Source organism: Microplitis mediator, chromosome 8, assembly GCF_029852145.1.
Source record: "Microplitis mediator isolate UGA2020A chromosome 8, iyMicMedi2.1, whole genome shotgun sequence".
Taxonomy (NCBI): Eukaryota; Metazoa; Arthropoda; class Insecta; order Hymenoptera; family Braconidae; genus Microplitis; species Microplitis mediator.
In genome coordinates this window covers 1,423,667-1,443,396 of record NC_079976.1, presented here as the reverse complement: position 1 = coordinate 1,443,396, position 19,730 = coordinate 1,423,667, and the positions used below count along the sequence as shown (strand labels likewise).

Here is a 19,730-nt window from a genome sequence, read left to right as displayed (position 1 = left end):
GTAGATCAAGATTTGGACAGTGCTAAAGAAGGTATATTAGGCAGAACGAATGGAGACGATGAACAGAAATGAAGCTCTTCTAACTCAGCGTTTTAAATAATAAAATAAAAAAAGCCAAGGAACTTATATGAGTGTATATAGAGTTCGGACTCTCCCGAGTAGCAGAGTGAGTTTAAAAATATTCCCAAAGTTGGGCTGTTTGGTGTCGTTGGTAGAGCAACGTGGTTTTGCGGTATACCAGCCAACAAGGGAGCTGATTTATAGCGGCCATTCATTCTAATCGTCCTGAATCTTACATCCTCCCTGTCTACTGGGGGCTGCACTTCTTAAAGATACCAACCGAGGACCGTGGCTAATTGACTATAAAAACTTGAATATTTGGTCGCACCCATAAACCATTTAATTAACAAGTTTTCGTAGCTCGTGAAGAATCTTGTCGCAAGCTTTCAATGACTATAAATTCAGGCCTGATCAACAATAGAGCATCGAAAACTATACAACGTCCTTTTTTTTTCGACACTTTCCTCTCGCTTCCCCCTTTCATTCATCGGCTTTTATTTTAAAAAACCGACAATAATCTGTGTTTGCAAACACCTGGAGTTGTGTTTAGGCCGTCATCGTCTTTTTAATTTAATATTTTATTAATCAGACAGGTTCTCGGTGATAAACAACGTTTATTACAATCAACTTGACGTTTTTGAAAGTTCTTAATGTTTTATAATGAATAATAATAACTAGCGGTGACACATGTACTTTCGGTTCATTCGCTTGTCGAAGCATAAATATTATTATCAACTTACTGCTCTTACATACTCTGTATTTAAAAATGTCTATATGCAGATACACAGTATTATATATAATATATACATATATATGTATGTGGTTATCCGTGTTCTGTAGAATACTCACCACAAATACAACATAAACTGGGTACAATACTATAGACTGTCAAATGATTCTCCACAGTTCACTCACGACTTCTAGTTTCATCTTTATAACCACCAGCTAAAAAAAACCACCGACATAATGTTGGATTTCTTGTATACACCAGAAGTCACGGTGATTTCATAACTTTATTTATGTTCCTCGGTGTCAGGTCATATAGCTTATTGCCTTTATATCCATCATCTCTCCCTTTACTTGTATATAAATAAATACTTATATACTTTCTTTGTGTGTCAGGTGTGCTCTTAATTGTGAGATATGAAATCCCGTGTCTTCTAGACATTTATTATCCTTATAGACCACTGGTATTTGATATTGATACAATGAAAATATTATATCTTTCACTGAATCAAAGTCTGAACCCATAAACTACGAGACTATAAGTTACGTACGCGAGGAAATTAATATTTTTTCACTGAGTTACAGTACATATTTACTATTTTTACCAGCTGTAAATTTATTATTACCAGTTAGAAATTACTTACTAATTGAATTAGTTACATTCTAGCACAAGTACGATCAGTGAAAATCACTGATTTTTGTTGTGGAATGCTAACTTATCAGTAAAATTTACTGTTTACTTCAGTGAAACAAAACTACTGCTCGTATAACCAAAATTCACAGATTGCTGCTGTGAAAAAATACTGATTGCGTCAGTGATATAAAATTACTGCTTCAGTGAACTAACATTACTGGTCGCATAAGCAAAATTCAGATTACTGCAGTGAAAAAGATACTGATTGCGCCAGTGATATAAAATTACTGCTTCAGTGAACTAAAATTACTGGTCGCATAAGCAAAATTCAGATTGCTGCAGTGAAAAAAATACTGATTGCGCCAGTGATATAAAATTACTACTTCAGTGAACTAAATTACTGGTCGCATAAGCAAAATTCACAGATTGCTGCAGTGAAAAAAATACTGATTGCGTCAGTGATACAAAATTATTGCTTCAGTGAAATAAAATCACTGATTGAACCGGAGAAATTCACTGATAATCCGTGAAATAGGATGGCAATTTTTTATTTTTTGCTCAGTCAAAGGATCCTAAAATCACTGAGCGACTTTTTTCACTGAGCTGTTGAACCATTTGTACGATATCCTGTCTAGTTAAATATGAAACTTATACTGGTTTGTCCGTAACAAAGCGAGCCTCTGATCGAATAAAATTTTCACTGATTAATTTCAAGAGAGCAGACTAAAACTAATACTCGCTTACGCTTATTACTCATTACTTATTGTTATAGAGTCAAGTTATTAATATTTATTTGATACACAGCTGGAGAATAGAAGGAAGCCGGACAACCGTAGATCTAGTGAGCATGTCGGTGCCGCGAGTACCTAAATCAAATGTCATCGTCGAGCTTAATTATGAGAGCGCTCCTACAGCGTTTGCCTCAAGATGACCCGCTGGGCCTTCGGGTGGTCCACCTTTGCCTCTACTTATTCCCAACAAACAAACTAACAAACAAACAAACTAAACCAGCTAGCTATCCATTCGAATTAAGTAGCCTTCTTTACCGGACGTTAAATTATCGTAGAGCATGTAAGACCCATTTGTAATGCAATAAATAAAAAGTACCCGCCACGTGATTCATCACCGCGTTAATAAATCGCTCGGGGCTAAAAAAACCCCAATACTGACACTAATAAAAATATTAACCCGCTATTTAGTCTAACATACGTTTTTATCTTTCATTTTTTTTTACTACATGGCGAAGTATTTATTACCCGCGGATAAAAAAATAAAATAAGTAAACTGGGAATTGGTGAAAATAATGGGATGAGTTTGCGCCAGTGGACAGCCGGCACGCGAGGTCAAGCGTCCGTAATGCCCCCGTGCTAGAGTATAGTTACGAGGGAGGGTGAGGCCGACGTCAATTTAATTAATTAAAAGTGCATTAACGGGTCTTGTGGGCTGTCTAAAGGCTACAGAACACATACACATTTATATATGTTACACTAAATATATACGTATATATATTATACTGCGATGAAAAAAAAGTAAAGGTATAGTCATTAACGACAGCTTTTTACCTGAATTATGACAGTAATAAATAAAGTGATATTGACTTTTAATTTAAAGATCGGTGAGTATGACTAATTTAATATAATCGATATACGTCATTTATCCTTGATAAAATTGAGATAATAGCCACGTGTCATCGTGGCACTAAGCATTGGCTAGTCAACAGTGAGGGGCTCGAGCCTCTATCTCCTCAGTTACAGTCTTTAGTAATCGCCGATAGAATCAGAATATTATTCTGACACCAGGTGCAAATTACCACCAGCCAGCCATCACCGGCACAGGGTATATGTATCGTATATATATAAATACAAGATTGGTGGTAACGTGATGGCAATAACTATGACGTGATATAGCTCGAAGGAATATAGTAAACCAGCTGACCTAACTCATCGAATAATCTCTCCTGGGCCCATCAACACTGCTGGGTAATCACGTTAATGCACTAACCATCTACCGGCCACACCACCTTTGCCTTCATATTAATCTACAACTTCTATATATGTATATATATATCCAGTGTATTCTCAATACTTTGTACTGTTACTGTACACTGTAGCGTTAACTATATTTTAATATTATACCCCGTCGACTTTTGAATGACTCACACACGATACACGATACGCGATTATTCAGAGTTCAGCAATACAACCGGGGCTCAATCTTCCGATACGCCATCATCGATGCATCCTTTTATTATTTGAGATACCAATTCGCTGTCGAGCTGGATCTTCGATGCTCAATGCTCACGCTCATGGTATTCGTGCTCAAGATCGATGCACCAGCGAATCCTTCCTCTATCCTCTATCGGCTGAGGGTATCGAGGATAACGCTGATAGCTGATAGACACCGAGATTGTATGATAGATTGTTTGTAAGGCAGCTTTGATATATTGTGATTAATCCACAATTAATCATATCATCAGCTGTGTATTGTACAGTTTGGAATATAATAATTTTGAGATATTTTCGTGCAGTCGTGTGTGTAAATGTGAGCTGGTAACTGTTGATGGAGGTAGAGGAGCGATGAAAAGGGTGTTTAGCTCGACGGGGATGCGCAAATCGCGTGAGCTGGAGGCCTACAGAGATCGATGATGAAGCAGCAGGCGAGAGTTTAATATGTGTGTGTATACTCGTTTAAATGTATATATAAATATATATATAGATGATGGCCCCAACAGACTGGCCACAGGTCACGCACGCGACTTTATCACGTCGTTACGTTACAGCCTTACAGCAGCTCCCTTTCATTCTTCTTCCTTTCAATACCTTCCATTCGCGCCAGCTTGTGTTATTGTATTGCTTTTACCTTTGGCTTTACCTGTGCTTGTGCTTGTGGCTGTGCCTTTGACTTTATTTGGGTCTGGCGCCCGTTATTATCATCCTAGTCACTGAGTCGGGATCAAAAGTCTTGCTGGTATAACAGTTTTATTATTTTACCTGTAATACGAGACAATTAAGAGCTCGATTAATTATTTAATAAAATAAATATGACTTTGTTTGCACGGGTAGAGTAACACGTGGCTGTGGCCATTACTCTGTGCCTTTGTCAATTTATTTGTCATTAAGATCAACACAAATCTACAACACGCTCCGCTTTTATTACATTACATTACCCAGTTTTTTATTTCATTTTTTAATAGACTAATGCATCGCATGCCTGTCTTCATTAATTCCCATGACCCAGAGGCAAAAGCCGCTTTTTTTTAATGTTTGAAAAAGCATTTACTCGGGTTTCCTTAATGTTAAGTCACTGTAAAAAATAAATAAATCCTCAATACTTTATCTTCTTACACTATTTATTATCCATTAATATTTATAACGCTTTCTTCAATTTATTTCAAATGACTTTTATTAATTGAACTTTTTTTTCGTACCGTAACTTTCATTCCAATTCATTACTCAAAATGAATTAAACTCCGTTGTAATTTTTACTGCCTAATACCGGGTGTAGATTTCGGGCAAATTGAATTCCGAATTTTCTGAGCAGATTTCCTTTCAATTTTGCGGCAAATATACGTCAATTTTTGATCAATTTTCTGACTACAATATGAGTGCAAAGTGACAAAAATTTCATTGCAAAACGCTTTTTAACTTTGACTGAAACTTTGCCGTCCAATACCGGGCGTAGATTTTGGGAAAACTGAATTTCCAAACTAACGTCAATTTGCAAACAGAATATTGGGTATCTTTCAAAAGTCATTTAGGAATCAATGCCCGAGTCGAACTATTAAAACCTCATCAGTCTTGTAGAGCCTGAACCTTTTGATGTGTTTTCCGCCTCAATTTTGAAACCTTTTTCAACCTAACGCCTGAAATTCGGTTAAGGAAAATTGAACCAGGGTTTAGTTCGAAGTTTAAAACTCTGTTTTATCCTAGTGATCCTTAAAAAAGTTCAAAAAAGAATGAACCAAAATTTAATTTGAAATTTAAGACTTTGTTTCAACCCATACTAGTCGAACCTGTAAATTTTTGTTTAGGATAAAAATGGGATTAAAACCTAGAAAAAATATATAAGATTCAAACAAAAAACTTTTGTTCAATAACCTTTAAAAGGTTCCCTGCCTTGAAGTAAACCAACGTCAGTTAGGCGCCTCGCGTTTGGGCATAAGAAACAATAAATCAAGGCATCGAAACAAAACAAAGTAATTTGATAAATAGCTTTGTGGTGTTAATGTACAACGTGTGATTGCCACAGCATAATATTTCAGCAGTTGCTCTTAGATCAGAAATACAGCCCAGGAACTTTAGCTCCAGCTTTTATTCAGCCATTCCATTGCACTGTAGTATTGGTTTATTGGTAATAGCACGACTCAAATGCAACAAACTATTACTTACACCATTGCATTGAATTCACTATACTCCATACTAGTTTTCATATCTTGTATATGTACACTATACTATACTATATACATCACATTACATTACATTAGTGAAGCAGTCTATTAGGTTTAGCTAAGCCTATGCTGGCTATATATCGAGTCACGCGTGGCTCAAAGAAAGTACCTCAAAGGTCACAGCAGACTCGCGCCCGCCGTCTCACAAATGCCAATCTACTTACGAAACATATTGAACACAATGATATAGAGTTAAAGGGTTACCTTGGATTTAACTTGAGAATAAGTCTAACATCCTCTCTATATTTATGTACCATCCACATATTATTAACAGTTAGTACTATAAATATCATAGCAGAGAATTTGCGCCATTTGTTGACATCTTCGGAGTGACATTTTACATTTTACAATACATTTAATAACATTTAACCACTAATTTAATACACATCATTACGCCATAGCCTGACACTGGAAGTTCCCTGGCTCAGGTATTTAGCCTCGCAGCTCAAGAATTCACTTTGACCTTTTATGGATTGTGATATCTTTTTTATCCAGCCACGAGTGCCGAGCAATTGGCAACTTGAGACGATACCCAAGACTCAAGTCTTTAGATTTAAGACTAAAGACTCTCTAGTTTCTTTTGTCTCAACTCTCAGAGCCATTAATTTAATCACCTCTGCAGCTTCTTAGCCATCCAGCAAATGGGCATCACGTGCCGGTATTAAGTCTCCGTTCCTCTGGTGTCTTGCAGTCCTTATACCGGTGTCTCGGAATAATCATAATCGAAAAAAAACCAACCAAGACTTACGCGGCTTTGGCTAAAGATACGTGTTATCCCCTGAAATCAGCCATTTCATTCATATCTGAGAAATAATGCTGAATAATTTCACCATAAATATGGAGTTTTGTGGGCGTAAAATAACGATAATGCAAGTAAATAATGGACGTGGAGTTTTATTACCCTCGAGGCGAGTGAATGGAGAGATAGAATCTACGCGTCCATCCGTCCGTTACCACCGCCGCAATGTGTTCTTTATTATTATTATTCTTATTATTCTTTTATTCCTTTAAACTTTCTTTAAGTCCCCATACTCTGGGCCCTATCCCTACATACATATATATGTAAGCTTATACGCACTTGTGTACATTTTTATTGTAGATGGTACAGCCCCTTGAGGTCTTCTTACTCATATATATATATATATATATAAATATAAATACGAAAACCCTCGGGCATGGCGCCATGCATTTAACGCACGTTTTCTCCATCTTTTCAAACGCTAATGCCATGATATTACGTCCCGCACACAAAAAGGAGAAGGCAAATAAAAAATTAAACGCTTAATGCCTTTTGCAGAGTTAAGTGAATAAAATTGATTAAAATATGAAACAATAAATAAATATGAGCAGGGAAGTATTCAAATAATGGATATTATTTGCTGTCAATTATGCTGATTGTTGTAGACTGAGGTGCGGGGTAGCGAAAAAATGGCCGAGGAGTTGTGCCATTTTGACGTTGAATTTATTCGTGTAAGTTTACAAGGTAGTGAATCAAACAAGGGTGTGGCCACCCCAGATTGATTCGACTCGGTTACCGGCTTCTGCGCGTTTCCTCGCTCACGCACGCGCTTCTACCCCTAGGCAACCGCCCGTTTTTTTTTATTCGGCCTTTCTTGTTACACATTATTATACCCTTTTTTATCAGCTAATCAATTACGGAGACAATTATCTTAATGAGCTTTTATATTTTATTAAATAAAATAAAATAGAAAGCCTTGGGGTTAATTGATTTCTATTTTTATTTTCATTATGTTTAAGTTAATTATCTTAAGCTGTTGTTTTTATCATCATTTTTAAATAAGGATTAATTTCGACGGGATTAATTGATCAATCTGAAACAGGAAATTACATGTTGCGGATCGTAATAAGATATCAAAAGATATTTTTATGTCACGGATGACTCTCTCTAGTCGTCTCTAGTCTTTAGTCGCGAGACATTTTCCCATAGCTGTCTGTTAACATCAAAATCGTATTAAAACTATACATCCGACATTATATATATAAACAACAGTGGGTTAAGCTCCAGAGGATTCCAAAAGGCATTATTAACACCAACAAACCCACCTCCTCTGTAATATATATATATATAGTAGATATACATCTATTATTACTCGCATTAATAGCCAGGCCGGCGAACTTTGTTCTTCTCTCTGCACTATCATTATCTCACCAGCAAAATGACACGGCCTCGTGAATTATATTTCAAGACAAACATTAAGAATTGTCACACGCCAAGTCCACCCGTCTATCTAAACTCGAGACTAATTACATACTTTTTAGCATTCTCTATTCTCACTTATATATTTTTCACTTTTAAATTTTATTTGTACTTTGAAAAACACCAATGAAGAGTTTATCTGCGGGTCACTTCTCATAAAGTTTCAATGGACAGAAGCATCCTCCCCCGTTTGCTCTCTAAAAATGAATCAGTGAAATTCACTTCAAATTAGTGAATATTCACTGGGAACCAGCTATAAGTATACCACTGGTTGAATTAGTGGTATACTTATAGCTGTAGAAATAGTGACTATCCACTGGTTCGCGAGAATTTCACTAATTCATTTTTAGAGAATGACGAGTAACCATAAGTCAGAGAAAAAGTGTTTCTTGGGACTTTTTCGGGTTTCTACTACTAGAGAATATCATAATATACAAAAAACGTTTATGTTGTGATGGGTTATTCCCAACAGGAGCAAAGTTACGGGCCACTATCCATAGACAGCCTCATCCTCACCCATCTTCACCTAATCCTGATATGGGTCTGAAGTCAAAAAATAAATTTTTCTCAGGACTTTTCAGGGTTCCTCCTACTAGAGGACATCATAATGAACAAAAAACGTTTATATTGTGATGGGTTATTCTCAACAAGAGCAAAATTACGGGCAACTTTTCATAGGAAGGCATGGAAAGTGTCCTCCTAATTTATCTCAATTTATCCTAATTTATCCTGATATGGGTCTGAACTCAAAAAATAAATTTTTCTCTAGACTTTTTTGGCTGTTTCCTACTAGAGGACATCATAATGAACAAAACACGTTTATATTGTGATGGGTTATTTCCAACAAGAGCAAAGTTACGGGCCACTATCCATAGACAGCCTCATCCTCACCCATCTTCACCTAATCCTTATATGGGTCTGAAGTCAAAAAATAAATTTTTCTTCGGACTTTTCAGGGTTCCTCCTACTCGAGGACATCATAATGAACAAAAAACGTTTATATTGTGATGGATTATTCCCAACAGGAGCAAAATTACAGGCCACTTTTCCTAAATATACACACAGTGTCATCCTCCCCTACCTGACATATGAAAGGGGGAAATCAGACACTTGTGGAGTAGATTAAAATTTTTTTGGCGCTCCTATATGTCCCATGTCCATGTTTCTCACTGAACAGTTTTCAAAAAAATTTGCGCGTCTTTTTTACCTCAGGTTCAAATACTCAGTAAATTGACTCAACGTTTTCTAGACTACTTTCAGATCACCGTATATTATAAACTCATAGATCGCCCCTAATATTCACTTACTTACAAAAAAAAATATAAATAAAAGACTGACTCTCTTCTAGGTTATCTAGCACTCTATTGTTCCTCCGATGCGTCGATAAAAGAGATCCCACCTCGAGATAACCGAATCCAAATTAAAATTTTAATTTCCATTTCCCTGTTGTTCCATAAAATAAAATCAATCACTGAAAATAATAAATCAACCAACGAAAATAATTTAAATTTCGTGATCAATCGATTAAAAATTTTTGACACGTCAACAAATTAGTTTGGTTATTTTGTTAAATCATCGTCATCATCGCGTTAACATGAAAACAATTTATGACCTTCTTCACCTTTTGATGCCCTCGTATATCTGACAATCATTCACTTACTCATGCTCATAATCACATATATATAAATATAAATATAAAAATATATAACTAACAACACGAGAGCTAAATAAAAGTTTAAAATACATGAATATATTTATCTCTGTGTGTTGCATCCAGTGAATATAATTCATCAATAGTCAGCATGTCCAAGGGGCGTTTGTATTTCGTGTTAGCTGTTTTATCCTCTATATGCTCTTGCTGTTTACCATTAAAATATTCAAACTGTTCTGTCCGTGTAGCATGTACACAATATTGTCCATACGTCGTTTGTAAGGGCAGAAGTAATAGACAAAAAAAGGACGAGCCGGTAGTGTTTTATAATCTGTGGCTCAACACTGGACCACAGACTCCAATCTCTCTCTCTCTCTTTCTGTTTCTGTTTCTGTATCTGTATCTGTATCTGAAAAACACAGATGTGATGCACGTGCACCGAGAGAACAAGAATAAGATGATGCGGTTGATGCTGTGACTTGGCGAGCAGGAGGCGTTACGCGTGTGTACAAATCATGCAAGAAATGACGCAGCATCAGACGGCCTACGACCTAAACCATGTTCTTCTCTCCTCTTGTTTTTTATTATTATGTATGTCGATGGCCCTGTGTTTTGTCTTTCACACCGGACCAACCCCACCCCTCTACACTAGTACAGTCGACTCTGTCTAAAGGTTCTCTGCCTAAAGGTTCCCGCTGTCTATAGGTTCCAGGATATGTTGCTTAAAGGTTCCCGGATATTCCCCCACCCGCTTTCTCGAGTGACGAATCACAATTCAGTTTTCGAGCGCTAACTTTAAATGCACGTTTTTTTGAGGTTATCCTACTGCGCAATGTGTTCGTTTTAGCGTGCGCCTCGCCCTTATAGGAAGAAACAATAGGCCCAAGCTTGGCCGACGCTTGGTGCAAGACTTATTAACTCTGGGGAAAGCTTGAAATCCAAGCTTGGCCCAAGTCTGTCTAAGCATCGAAATGATAACACCCAGCCAAGCTTGAGTGACAGTGTTGTGCCAAGACTGCATCTAAGTATTGGTCCAATATCGAGAGCCAGTATTGTGCCAAGACTGTTGCTAAATAAGCACCTATGCTTATTAAAAATAAATTAAAAAAAAAAAAAAATATTAGTAGACATGTGCGTGATGGTAACATATGGAAATAAATTTGTACACAGAGAAATCAGGTGGATCGATGAAACTAATTTTTTTTTTGCATTTGCTGGGTCTCGAACCTGGTCCTTCATGACTGCTAGGCAAGCGTCTTATCCACTAGGCTGTTACGCTATTCACAGAAGCCAGGGGTATTTAGGTACCATTTGTTATTTAGACTGGTAAACCAAGGCTTGTCACTTGAGCATTGGCTGAACCTTGTCCCAAGACTGGCAAACCAAGGCTTGTCACTTGAGTATTGGCTGAATCTTGGCCCAAGACTGGCAAACCAAGACTCGTCACTTGAACGTTGGTCGGATCTCGGACCAACCTTGGGAGGTCGAGCCTCGGTAGCCCAGTATTGTGCCAAGACTGGCCCCGTTGTCAATATTTTTTTTCCTACAAGGGTCGGCGCTCGAGGGGAATATATTGTAGGGGAAGTGCTGATGGTGTGGAGGGAACCTTTAGGCAATGGTCCTGTCCCGAGGTGGAACCTTTAGACAGAGTCGACTGTAGATCTAATAAAAAAAAATAAATAATGAAAGAATAAGAACGAGAATATGTAATAAAAATAAAAATAGTCTCGGGATATTTTATTCGTAGTGAATATTAACGGCATTATCAGCATAATATCCAGCAAGTCACTCATATATATTTTTAATTTATAATAATATATAAATTTACCAGTCATGGTAATGTATTTTAAATTCCTTGATAAATTGATTTTCTATATGACGGCTTTAAATGTTTTATTTACTGTAAGTACATGTGCTCTTTTTTTTGTTGACAGACATCGGACCTGGACACTCTGCTCTGCCGGCAAGATCTCGAGCAGTTGCAAAAACTCGAGGAAGATGACCCAGAAAAAAGTGCGCGAGACAGTCTGCCGATTGACGATTTTTTCGAGACGAGCGGACCCGCGGCGTGCAGACCGCAAGCGAGTTTCGTTTCGTCACGAAGTCAACCGGCGAGCAGCGACGACGATGTGTTTCTCAGGCCGCCACTGTGGGAGGACATCACGTCGAGTATTCAGAAGCTTGACCCGGAGAATGCCGACATGCTCGGCTCGCAGTCGACGTTGTCATCATCCTCTTCGTCCTCGACGTCGCTGTCGTCCCACGTCAAAATGGAAACCGACGACGTGACATCACCTGTACTATCACCGGTTGAGATAAAGAGCGAGCCACTGGCCGCACCGCCGACCCTTCATTTACTCGAGGGTCGGCAGAACAACGTGCCGAGCTTCGCCAGGGAGCAGCCCCATCAGCGGACGGCTCTCAAGACCTTTCAAAACAACAACAACAACAACACCACTACCAATAACAATAACCATAATAATAATAATAATAATAATAATAATAATGCTAATAATAACAATAACAGTAGTAATAATAATAATAATAATAGTAGTAGTAATAACAATGAGTCCCCGGGTAATCATCATAGTCACCAGCCGAGCGGTAATGCCACCTCGCCGCTCTATGGATCCATGACGAGGCTCATGTACGTCTCTCCGTTGACGCCCCCAATCTCCGACCCTGGGTCACCTCTTGGTGGCCCTCCTCGGCGGACACCTCCGCCTCCATATCCCCAGCCGCCCATGCTGAATCCGTCCCACAGGATCCAAACCTCTGGGATCGCTAAATTTAATCGTAGGAATAATCCGGAGTTGGAAAAACGACGGGTTCATCATTGCGATTTTATCGGTGAGTTTATTGGCTTCAAATCGTATGTCTAATGTACGGAGATTAAATCACAGGAACTATTACACGGGGATAAAAATTTAGTGCCTTTTAGAGAATGTATACGTGGGTTATTTTTTAGCTAAAATTACAGAGTTTGGTCTGAGGACATCTACACAGTAAAAAATTTTACCATATTGTTGGTTGAAATGACACTTAATTATGATACTGAAGTTAGCCGACGTCCAATAATTTTTTGATTTTTCTTTAGACAATAAATTATTAAAAAAAAAATATTTGAAAAAATTGCACCTATAGTTTATTAAATTTTCTACATGCGCATATTTTTATATTTATTTTTTTTTTAAATTAAGTCGTTGAAACAAAAATTCGAAAATTTTTAATTGTCTGCTGACTTCAGAATCATATTTAATTTACATGCTATGGGGGTAAGTGAAATTTTTCTTGAGGCGAGAAAAAATTGCTTTCGCTTTAAATTTTTTCTAGTCTCGAGGAAATTTTCATTTTCAATTCATAATACACAGAATTTTTCCCGCCAAAAAATTTTTTTTTCTGCGTAGATGTCCTGAGAGTACCAAAATTTCTCGATAATTTTTACTACAAAATTTTCTACATAAACCCCTTAAAATTCCGCCTCTACATCTAAATTTCCCAAAACTCAACATCAACACAAATTTTCTCCACATGATTACAAATAATTCCCATCGAACTATTTCGATTATGATACTGAAGTTAGCAGACGTCTAATAATTTTTGGATTTTTTTTAGACGATAAAAAATTAAAAAAAAAATATTTGAAAAAATTGCACCAGTAGTTTTTAAAATTTTCTACATGTGCATATTTTTATATTATTTTTTTGCAGTTGATTTATTGAAAAACGAAAATTCAAAAATTTTTAAATGCCTGCTAACTTCAGGATCATCCTCTACATCTAAATTTCCCAGAACTCAACATCAGCACATAAATTTTCTCCACATGATTACAAATAATTCCCATAGAACTGTTGCGATTTAACTCCGTGCCTAGATCTCGATATAAATTAGCCACAAACTAACGTTACTTCTATCGCAAATTCCAGGTTGTACAAAGGTCTACACAAAAAGTTCGCACCTCAAAGCTCATCAGCGGATACACACAGGTCAGTACCAGTTAATTGGACCCTTGTATTACTGAAAACTAGCTGTTACATAACGACGATAGCAATCAAACCATAGCTCGTGTTGCATATCCGGAATCGCCGATATGAGGAAAGGATGAAAAATAGGTTTCGATGATGTATAGTTCAGTGCAATGATGCGCCTAGGGCGTGGCAGGTTCACTTGGTTGAATCGAGTTCGCGAATCGTGTGGGAGAGCGCCTGTACTATTACTATCTAGCCAGCGTGCCTCTTCTCTCCTCATATATACGAATGCATGTACGTGCAATTGTATAAAACAAAATAATAATATAATGTACAGTGTACAGTTTAAGTATAATGCAGAAAGAAGTCCAGCGGCAAGGTGTGCGACGAGTTAGCGACCCACATCCACCGTGCGTTGGTATAAAATACACATGCGAGCAGAGCAATAACCACAATGTTGATTCGCTAGACTTGTAAACTCGATATTATAAGACGTACTTTTAGCTCGTGTGTATAAATGTGATAGTTCGCTGATGTGTGGACTGTACATGAAGACTTACAACAACATTGACCAGTGTGTTGCTCACCTGGTGTCCTCATGAGGAATGCAAGAGGCGTCTCGAGTGCAATGTACCACTTTCAAAATGTCCAGTTTCCTCTTACTCTATCTTATGAATTATTCAGAACTCAAATAACTGATTATAGTTAATTATAAATATATTTTTTTACGGGAGTAGATTGACTTTTTACTTGGACAGTTTATTAAAATGTGTATCCGTTATCGCGGGGACATTAATAAAAAATCGTTTGAAAATAATTGATGGTTATTTTAATGACAAGTAGTCGGATTATTGTTGGATCATGTGTGTATTTATGTGTGACAAGAAAAATGAATAGATCGGTAGCTAAGTCTTGGCTCACAAGTCGGAGTCGGAGTCGGAGTCGGGATTGGGATAGGAGTTGTATTGAGACTTGAGAGCTGGGCACGTGGCTTAGTCTCTTCTTGAATGGACTCAGCATCTCGTAAGTCCTGGCAACGCATTCATGAGGCGCCGCACACACTTTCATTCTTCTTACCACCGGTCTCCGACAAACCAACACACGACACCGATTAACCGCAACTATCTGCGTGTAACTGAACACACACACACTCACATGGATGTTAAATAAAAGATGCTGGACTACATCTTTACCCAAGTTAAGAGTGGACACTATCTCGCGTGTAGCGTGTGCGGGCGCGATGCGCGAGGCGAGCAGCATTCCTTATACCTCTATATCTTCAAAGCATCTTCTTTTACATTAAACTTTATTCTTTCTTACTCTCTCCGTCTTAGCGATTTATGGCAAAAAGTTTTATCGGCCACCTTTCGTTTATTGAAATTAACGATTTTTTCAAATATTCAAAATTTCGGATTCACTATGAAATTCTGCGCTTTAATTTTTGGAAATACTCTAGACCAACTCACGATAAATATCTGAGCAATTTGTGATTAAATTACGCAAGTTGACTTAAACCACAGAATATTTTTTACCAAAAAAAATGTAAAGTCTAATGAGGGTCAGAGTCAAAATACTGGTGATTAAGGGGGATAGCCACTGAGGATCAAAAAATAGGTGATTTTCGGGAATTTTTTTGAGGGAATAATAAAGGAATTTGGGGATCGGATTTTTTTTGTTTTATAAAGTATATATTGAAGATAATTCTCGTAAATTTTCATTAAAAAATATCATGTTGTTACAAAGTTATAAGCATTTTTGTGGAGCAAAAAAAAAATTTCCCCCACCACGGTGTCATCTCTAACTCACAAACGGATTATCAGAAACAAAAAAACCAAACGGCGTTGTAATCTGTATGCATGTGGTTATCGTTGCACATAGGGGATTTTGAAAATTTGAATTTGAAAAAAAAAGGCGACATATTAAAAATTTTTTCTCATTTTTTTGGATTCAAACAGCCCTAAAAAAATCTTAAAAATCAAAATTTTCAAAATCCTCTACGTGCAACTTTAGTTACTGAATAGACGAATACGGCAAAAAAAAAGTTGCGAATCGGTTGATATTTATGCAAATTACAGATGCCACCAGTTCAAAAAAAGTAGTTTCGAAAAAAATGCGTTTAAAGTTTTTAGTCGATGCGGCGGTCAATTGACGCGCTGTCACAAAAATGACTATAACTTGAAAAATATTCGGAATTTCCATATTAAACTTTAGATACATTTTTGAACATATACACTTTGATTTAATAAAAAAAAAAAAAATTTTTTTTTGAAATTTCACAGTAGTTACCCCCCTTAAAAACAGGGGGAATCCGAATTAAGAAATTTTTTTACCGACACTGTGAAAAATGTGCGGATTCACTGCGGACCGTGTGCGGATTCACTGCGGATCGTGTGCGGATCGGGCGCGGAGCGAATGAATTTTTACTTAAATTAAGATTCTATTTAATTAAAATACTTGATGACTAATTAATGATAAACATTACAGGTGAAAAGCCATACCAGTGCCAGTGGCCAGAGTGCGAATGGAGATTTGCCCGGAGCGACGAGCTGACCCGCCATTATCGCAAGCACACAGGTGCTAAGCCGTTCAAGTGCGGAGTCTGCGAGAGATCATTTGCACGAAGCGATCATTTAGCGTTGCACATGAAACGGCATCTTCCTAAGCAACATGCCAAGTGACAGGAGACCACCTCAGTCGATCAGCATCAGCCTTATTTCGAATTACCATTCGAATTACCGAGTAATCAGAGTCTCAGTCTCAGTCTCAGTCATCAAGACTGGTCATCTTGAAGACAAATCAACTATCATGCTTGATGAGTTTAGATTATCATGATGACCACGACCACGATAATGATGATGAGCTACAGCCACTCATATATATATACATCTAATGAGATTTATATCCACCGGACGTATTAAGGCCATTTCTTCTTGCGCTTATCGTTCTTGCGCTGTCATTACTGTCTTCTCAATTATTAATTTACTAATTAATTAACTAATTAATACTTAATCAATTGCACGCGTAAAATACTTGCCCTGTACTTAATTGTTTACGGTGGCTGGTCCACGATTTAAATACTTAAAGCCTCGTTGTTTACACGCAAATGTTCATCACTTAAAACTTTTTTTTAAATTTCCAGCTGCGTCGTGAGAACGATAAGCAAAAGAAGATTTCAATTAACGGCTTTCATTAAATTTTAATTGTTATCATTAATTTTAATGTTACTATTGCGTCCACTGAAAAACAACCACCGCGACTTAATGTAGATTTAAAATTTATGATTTATATTATATATGTATATTAATATATAAGTAATAATATATCCAAAGACTACGTTGCCGAATGTCCTGGGGACGTGTTTTTTTTTGTCTAGTACTAAATTTTAAAAAAAATTTGTGAACTTTTTGTCGAAATTTTTAGAATTAATTAATTATTTGATTATAAAATAGAGCCCAGTACTGCAGCAAATGTCACAATATGAATTTATTGCACCTTTTTAAAATAATAATAATAATAATAAAATATATAAATATTTAAATTATATGAAATTGTAATTACGGTCCTCTCTTCGCGCGTAATTATGTATAGCGAGTTTTGAAACTAAAATTAAATTAAAAAGTGTATTGTTATTATTTTAATTGATTATTAATCTTATTAATATTATGGTAATTATGAGGGACGACGGAGAGGGGATTTATTAATCCGTTTGTGTAAATTAAAATGTCCTAGTCGGAGCAGATGTACAAAGATGTACTTACAGCTAAAACTAGATTTATTTTGTCCGAGTAGTAATTAGTACTACGGGATTTTAAAATTATAATTAATTAATTGATGGCCGATTGGCTGAGAATGTATTAATTAAATATTATAAATAAAAATACAAAAAAATAATAAATAAATAAATTAATTAATTAATTAATAAAAACTGCACTGGTAACTAATCAAAGTGCATCGGCCTTGATGCTGTAGTTGATGTTATTTTGTCTTTTTATTTTTTACGTTATTACTTTCTTTTTTTTTTAATAAATATGAATTTTTATTTCAATTGTCTGATTATTTTTTTTAATTTATCATTAGGATTAATGGAGTTCAAATAAATATGCATGGAAAATTAAAGTATGGGGATTTGGTGAAAGAACGAAATGAAAAATGGTTGATTTTGTGGGCTTATAAAAAAATTTCCTGCAGTTTTCGAGCTCAGAGAGGTCGGAATGCATTGATGGTAAATTTTAAAGTTTGCTGAGCTCGCAATGTTTTTTTTTAACTACTAGTCTGTAGTTTACTACTTTGGGTTATTACTCTACTTGGGTAAAAAATCAGTTTACTGCAGGTAATTTACCGAAATTTCTCATAAAATTGTGAGAGAAGCTCATGTTTACTCTATTTCGATAAAAAATCAGTATACAAGCGGTCAATTACAGAAATTTCGTACGAAAATACAAAAAGACCCGTAATTATTTTATTTGGGTAAAAAGTTAGTAATCTAATGGTAAACTACACAAATTTTTCATAAAATCAAAAGAAAAGCCCTTGGTTACTCTATTTCAGTAAAAAAATCAGTAAACTAGCGGTTAATTACAGAAATTTATTACAAAATTGTAAGAAAAGCCCATTGTTGCTCTATTTAGTTCAAAAGTCATTAAACTAGCGGTAAATTTTTGAAATTTTTTACGAAAATTCAAAAAAAGGCTGTGATTACTTTATTTCGGTAAAAAGTCAGTAAACTAGGGATCAATTACAAAAATTTCTTACAAAAAATCAGGAAAAGATTGTGATTACTCTATTCCGGTACAAAGTCAGTACACAAGCGGTCAATGACTGAAATTCCTTACGAAAATCGATCATCTAACGGTAAGCTACACAAATTTTTCATGAAATCATAAGAAAAGTCCTTGGTTACTCTATTTCAGTAAAAAAATCAGTAAACTAGTGGTCAACTACAGAAATTTCTTACAAAATCGTAAGAAAAGCCCATTGTTGCTCTACTTAGTTGAAAAATCACTAAACTAGCGGTGAATTACTGAAATTTTTCACGAAAATTCAAGAAAGGCCCGTGATTACTTTATTTGGGTAAGAAGTCAGTAAACTAGGGATCAATTACAAAAATATCTTACAAAAAATCAGGAGAAGATTGTGATTACTCTGTTCCGGTACAAAGTCAGTAAACTAGCGGTAAATTTTTGAAATTTTTTACGAAAATTCAAAAAAAGCCTGTGATTACTTTATTTGGGTAAGAAGTCAGTAAACTAGGGATCAATTACAAAAATTTCTTGAAAAAAATCAGGAAAAGATTGTGATTACTCTATTCTGGTACAAAGTTAGCAAACTAGCGGTAAATTACAAAAATTTCTTATGAAAATTCAAGAAAGGCTCGTGATTACTTTACTTTGGTAAAAAGTCAATTAACTGGCAGTAAACTACAGAAATTTTTTATAAAACCTAAGGAAAAGACCTTGATTACTCTTCTTTGTTAAAAAGTCAGTTAACTGGCAGTAAACTATAGAGATTTTTCATAAAACTTAAGGGTCGGCAGTACTAAACGAATTTTCGAATTTTACTTTTCTAATTACGTTTTGAATAATTGCGTCACTCGAATGATGAAAACCTTCCGAAAAAGATTGTTTTTCACATTTTTTCGGAAGCTATAAAAATTTCTGTAATAACAATCGATTGATAAATTAAAAGAAAAGTAAAATTCAAAAATTCGTTTAGTACGGCCCAGCCTTAAGGAAAAGGCCGTGATTACTCTATTTCAGTACTAAGTCAGAAAACTAGCGGTAAATTACATAAATTTTCTACAAGTTGCTATGAACTATTTCGCGTGCCGATTTGCCGTCAAGTTTCAGCAGCAAGTTTCGTCAAGTTGCGGAAAAGAAAAAATGTCTAGCTGAGCCGGCATTGAAACAGAATTCTCTTCTACCAGCACCTGGATCCAGAGATTCGTATTTGATCAACACATTTCTGTCTTATTAAGATATGGTCCCAAACCTCCTTATCCTCTAAAAAATGACGTTTGCAAAAAATAA

General features: G+C 36.1%; 1 protein-coding gene across 1 annotated transcript in view; it reads left to right on the top strand.

The window, feature by feature from the left end:
* Nucleotides 1-17,697, top strand: part of LOC130673172 (Krueppel-like factor 5) — a 50,198-nt gene extending 32,501 nt beyond the window's left edge. The window contains exons 2-4 of the mRNA XM_057478115.1: nucleotides 11,671-12,586; nucleotides 13,663-13,722; nucleotides 16,189-17,697. Of these exons, the coding sequence (XP_057334098.1) occupies nucleotides 11,671-12,586; nucleotides 13,663-13,722; nucleotides 16,189-16,382 (1,170 nt within the window). The 3' untranslated portion in view covers nucleotides 16,383-17,697. The remainder of the gene's footprint in view (nucleotides 1-11,670; nucleotides 12,587-13,662; nucleotides 13,723-16,188) is intronic.
* Nucleotides 17,698-19,730: the final 2,033 nt, after the last annotated feature.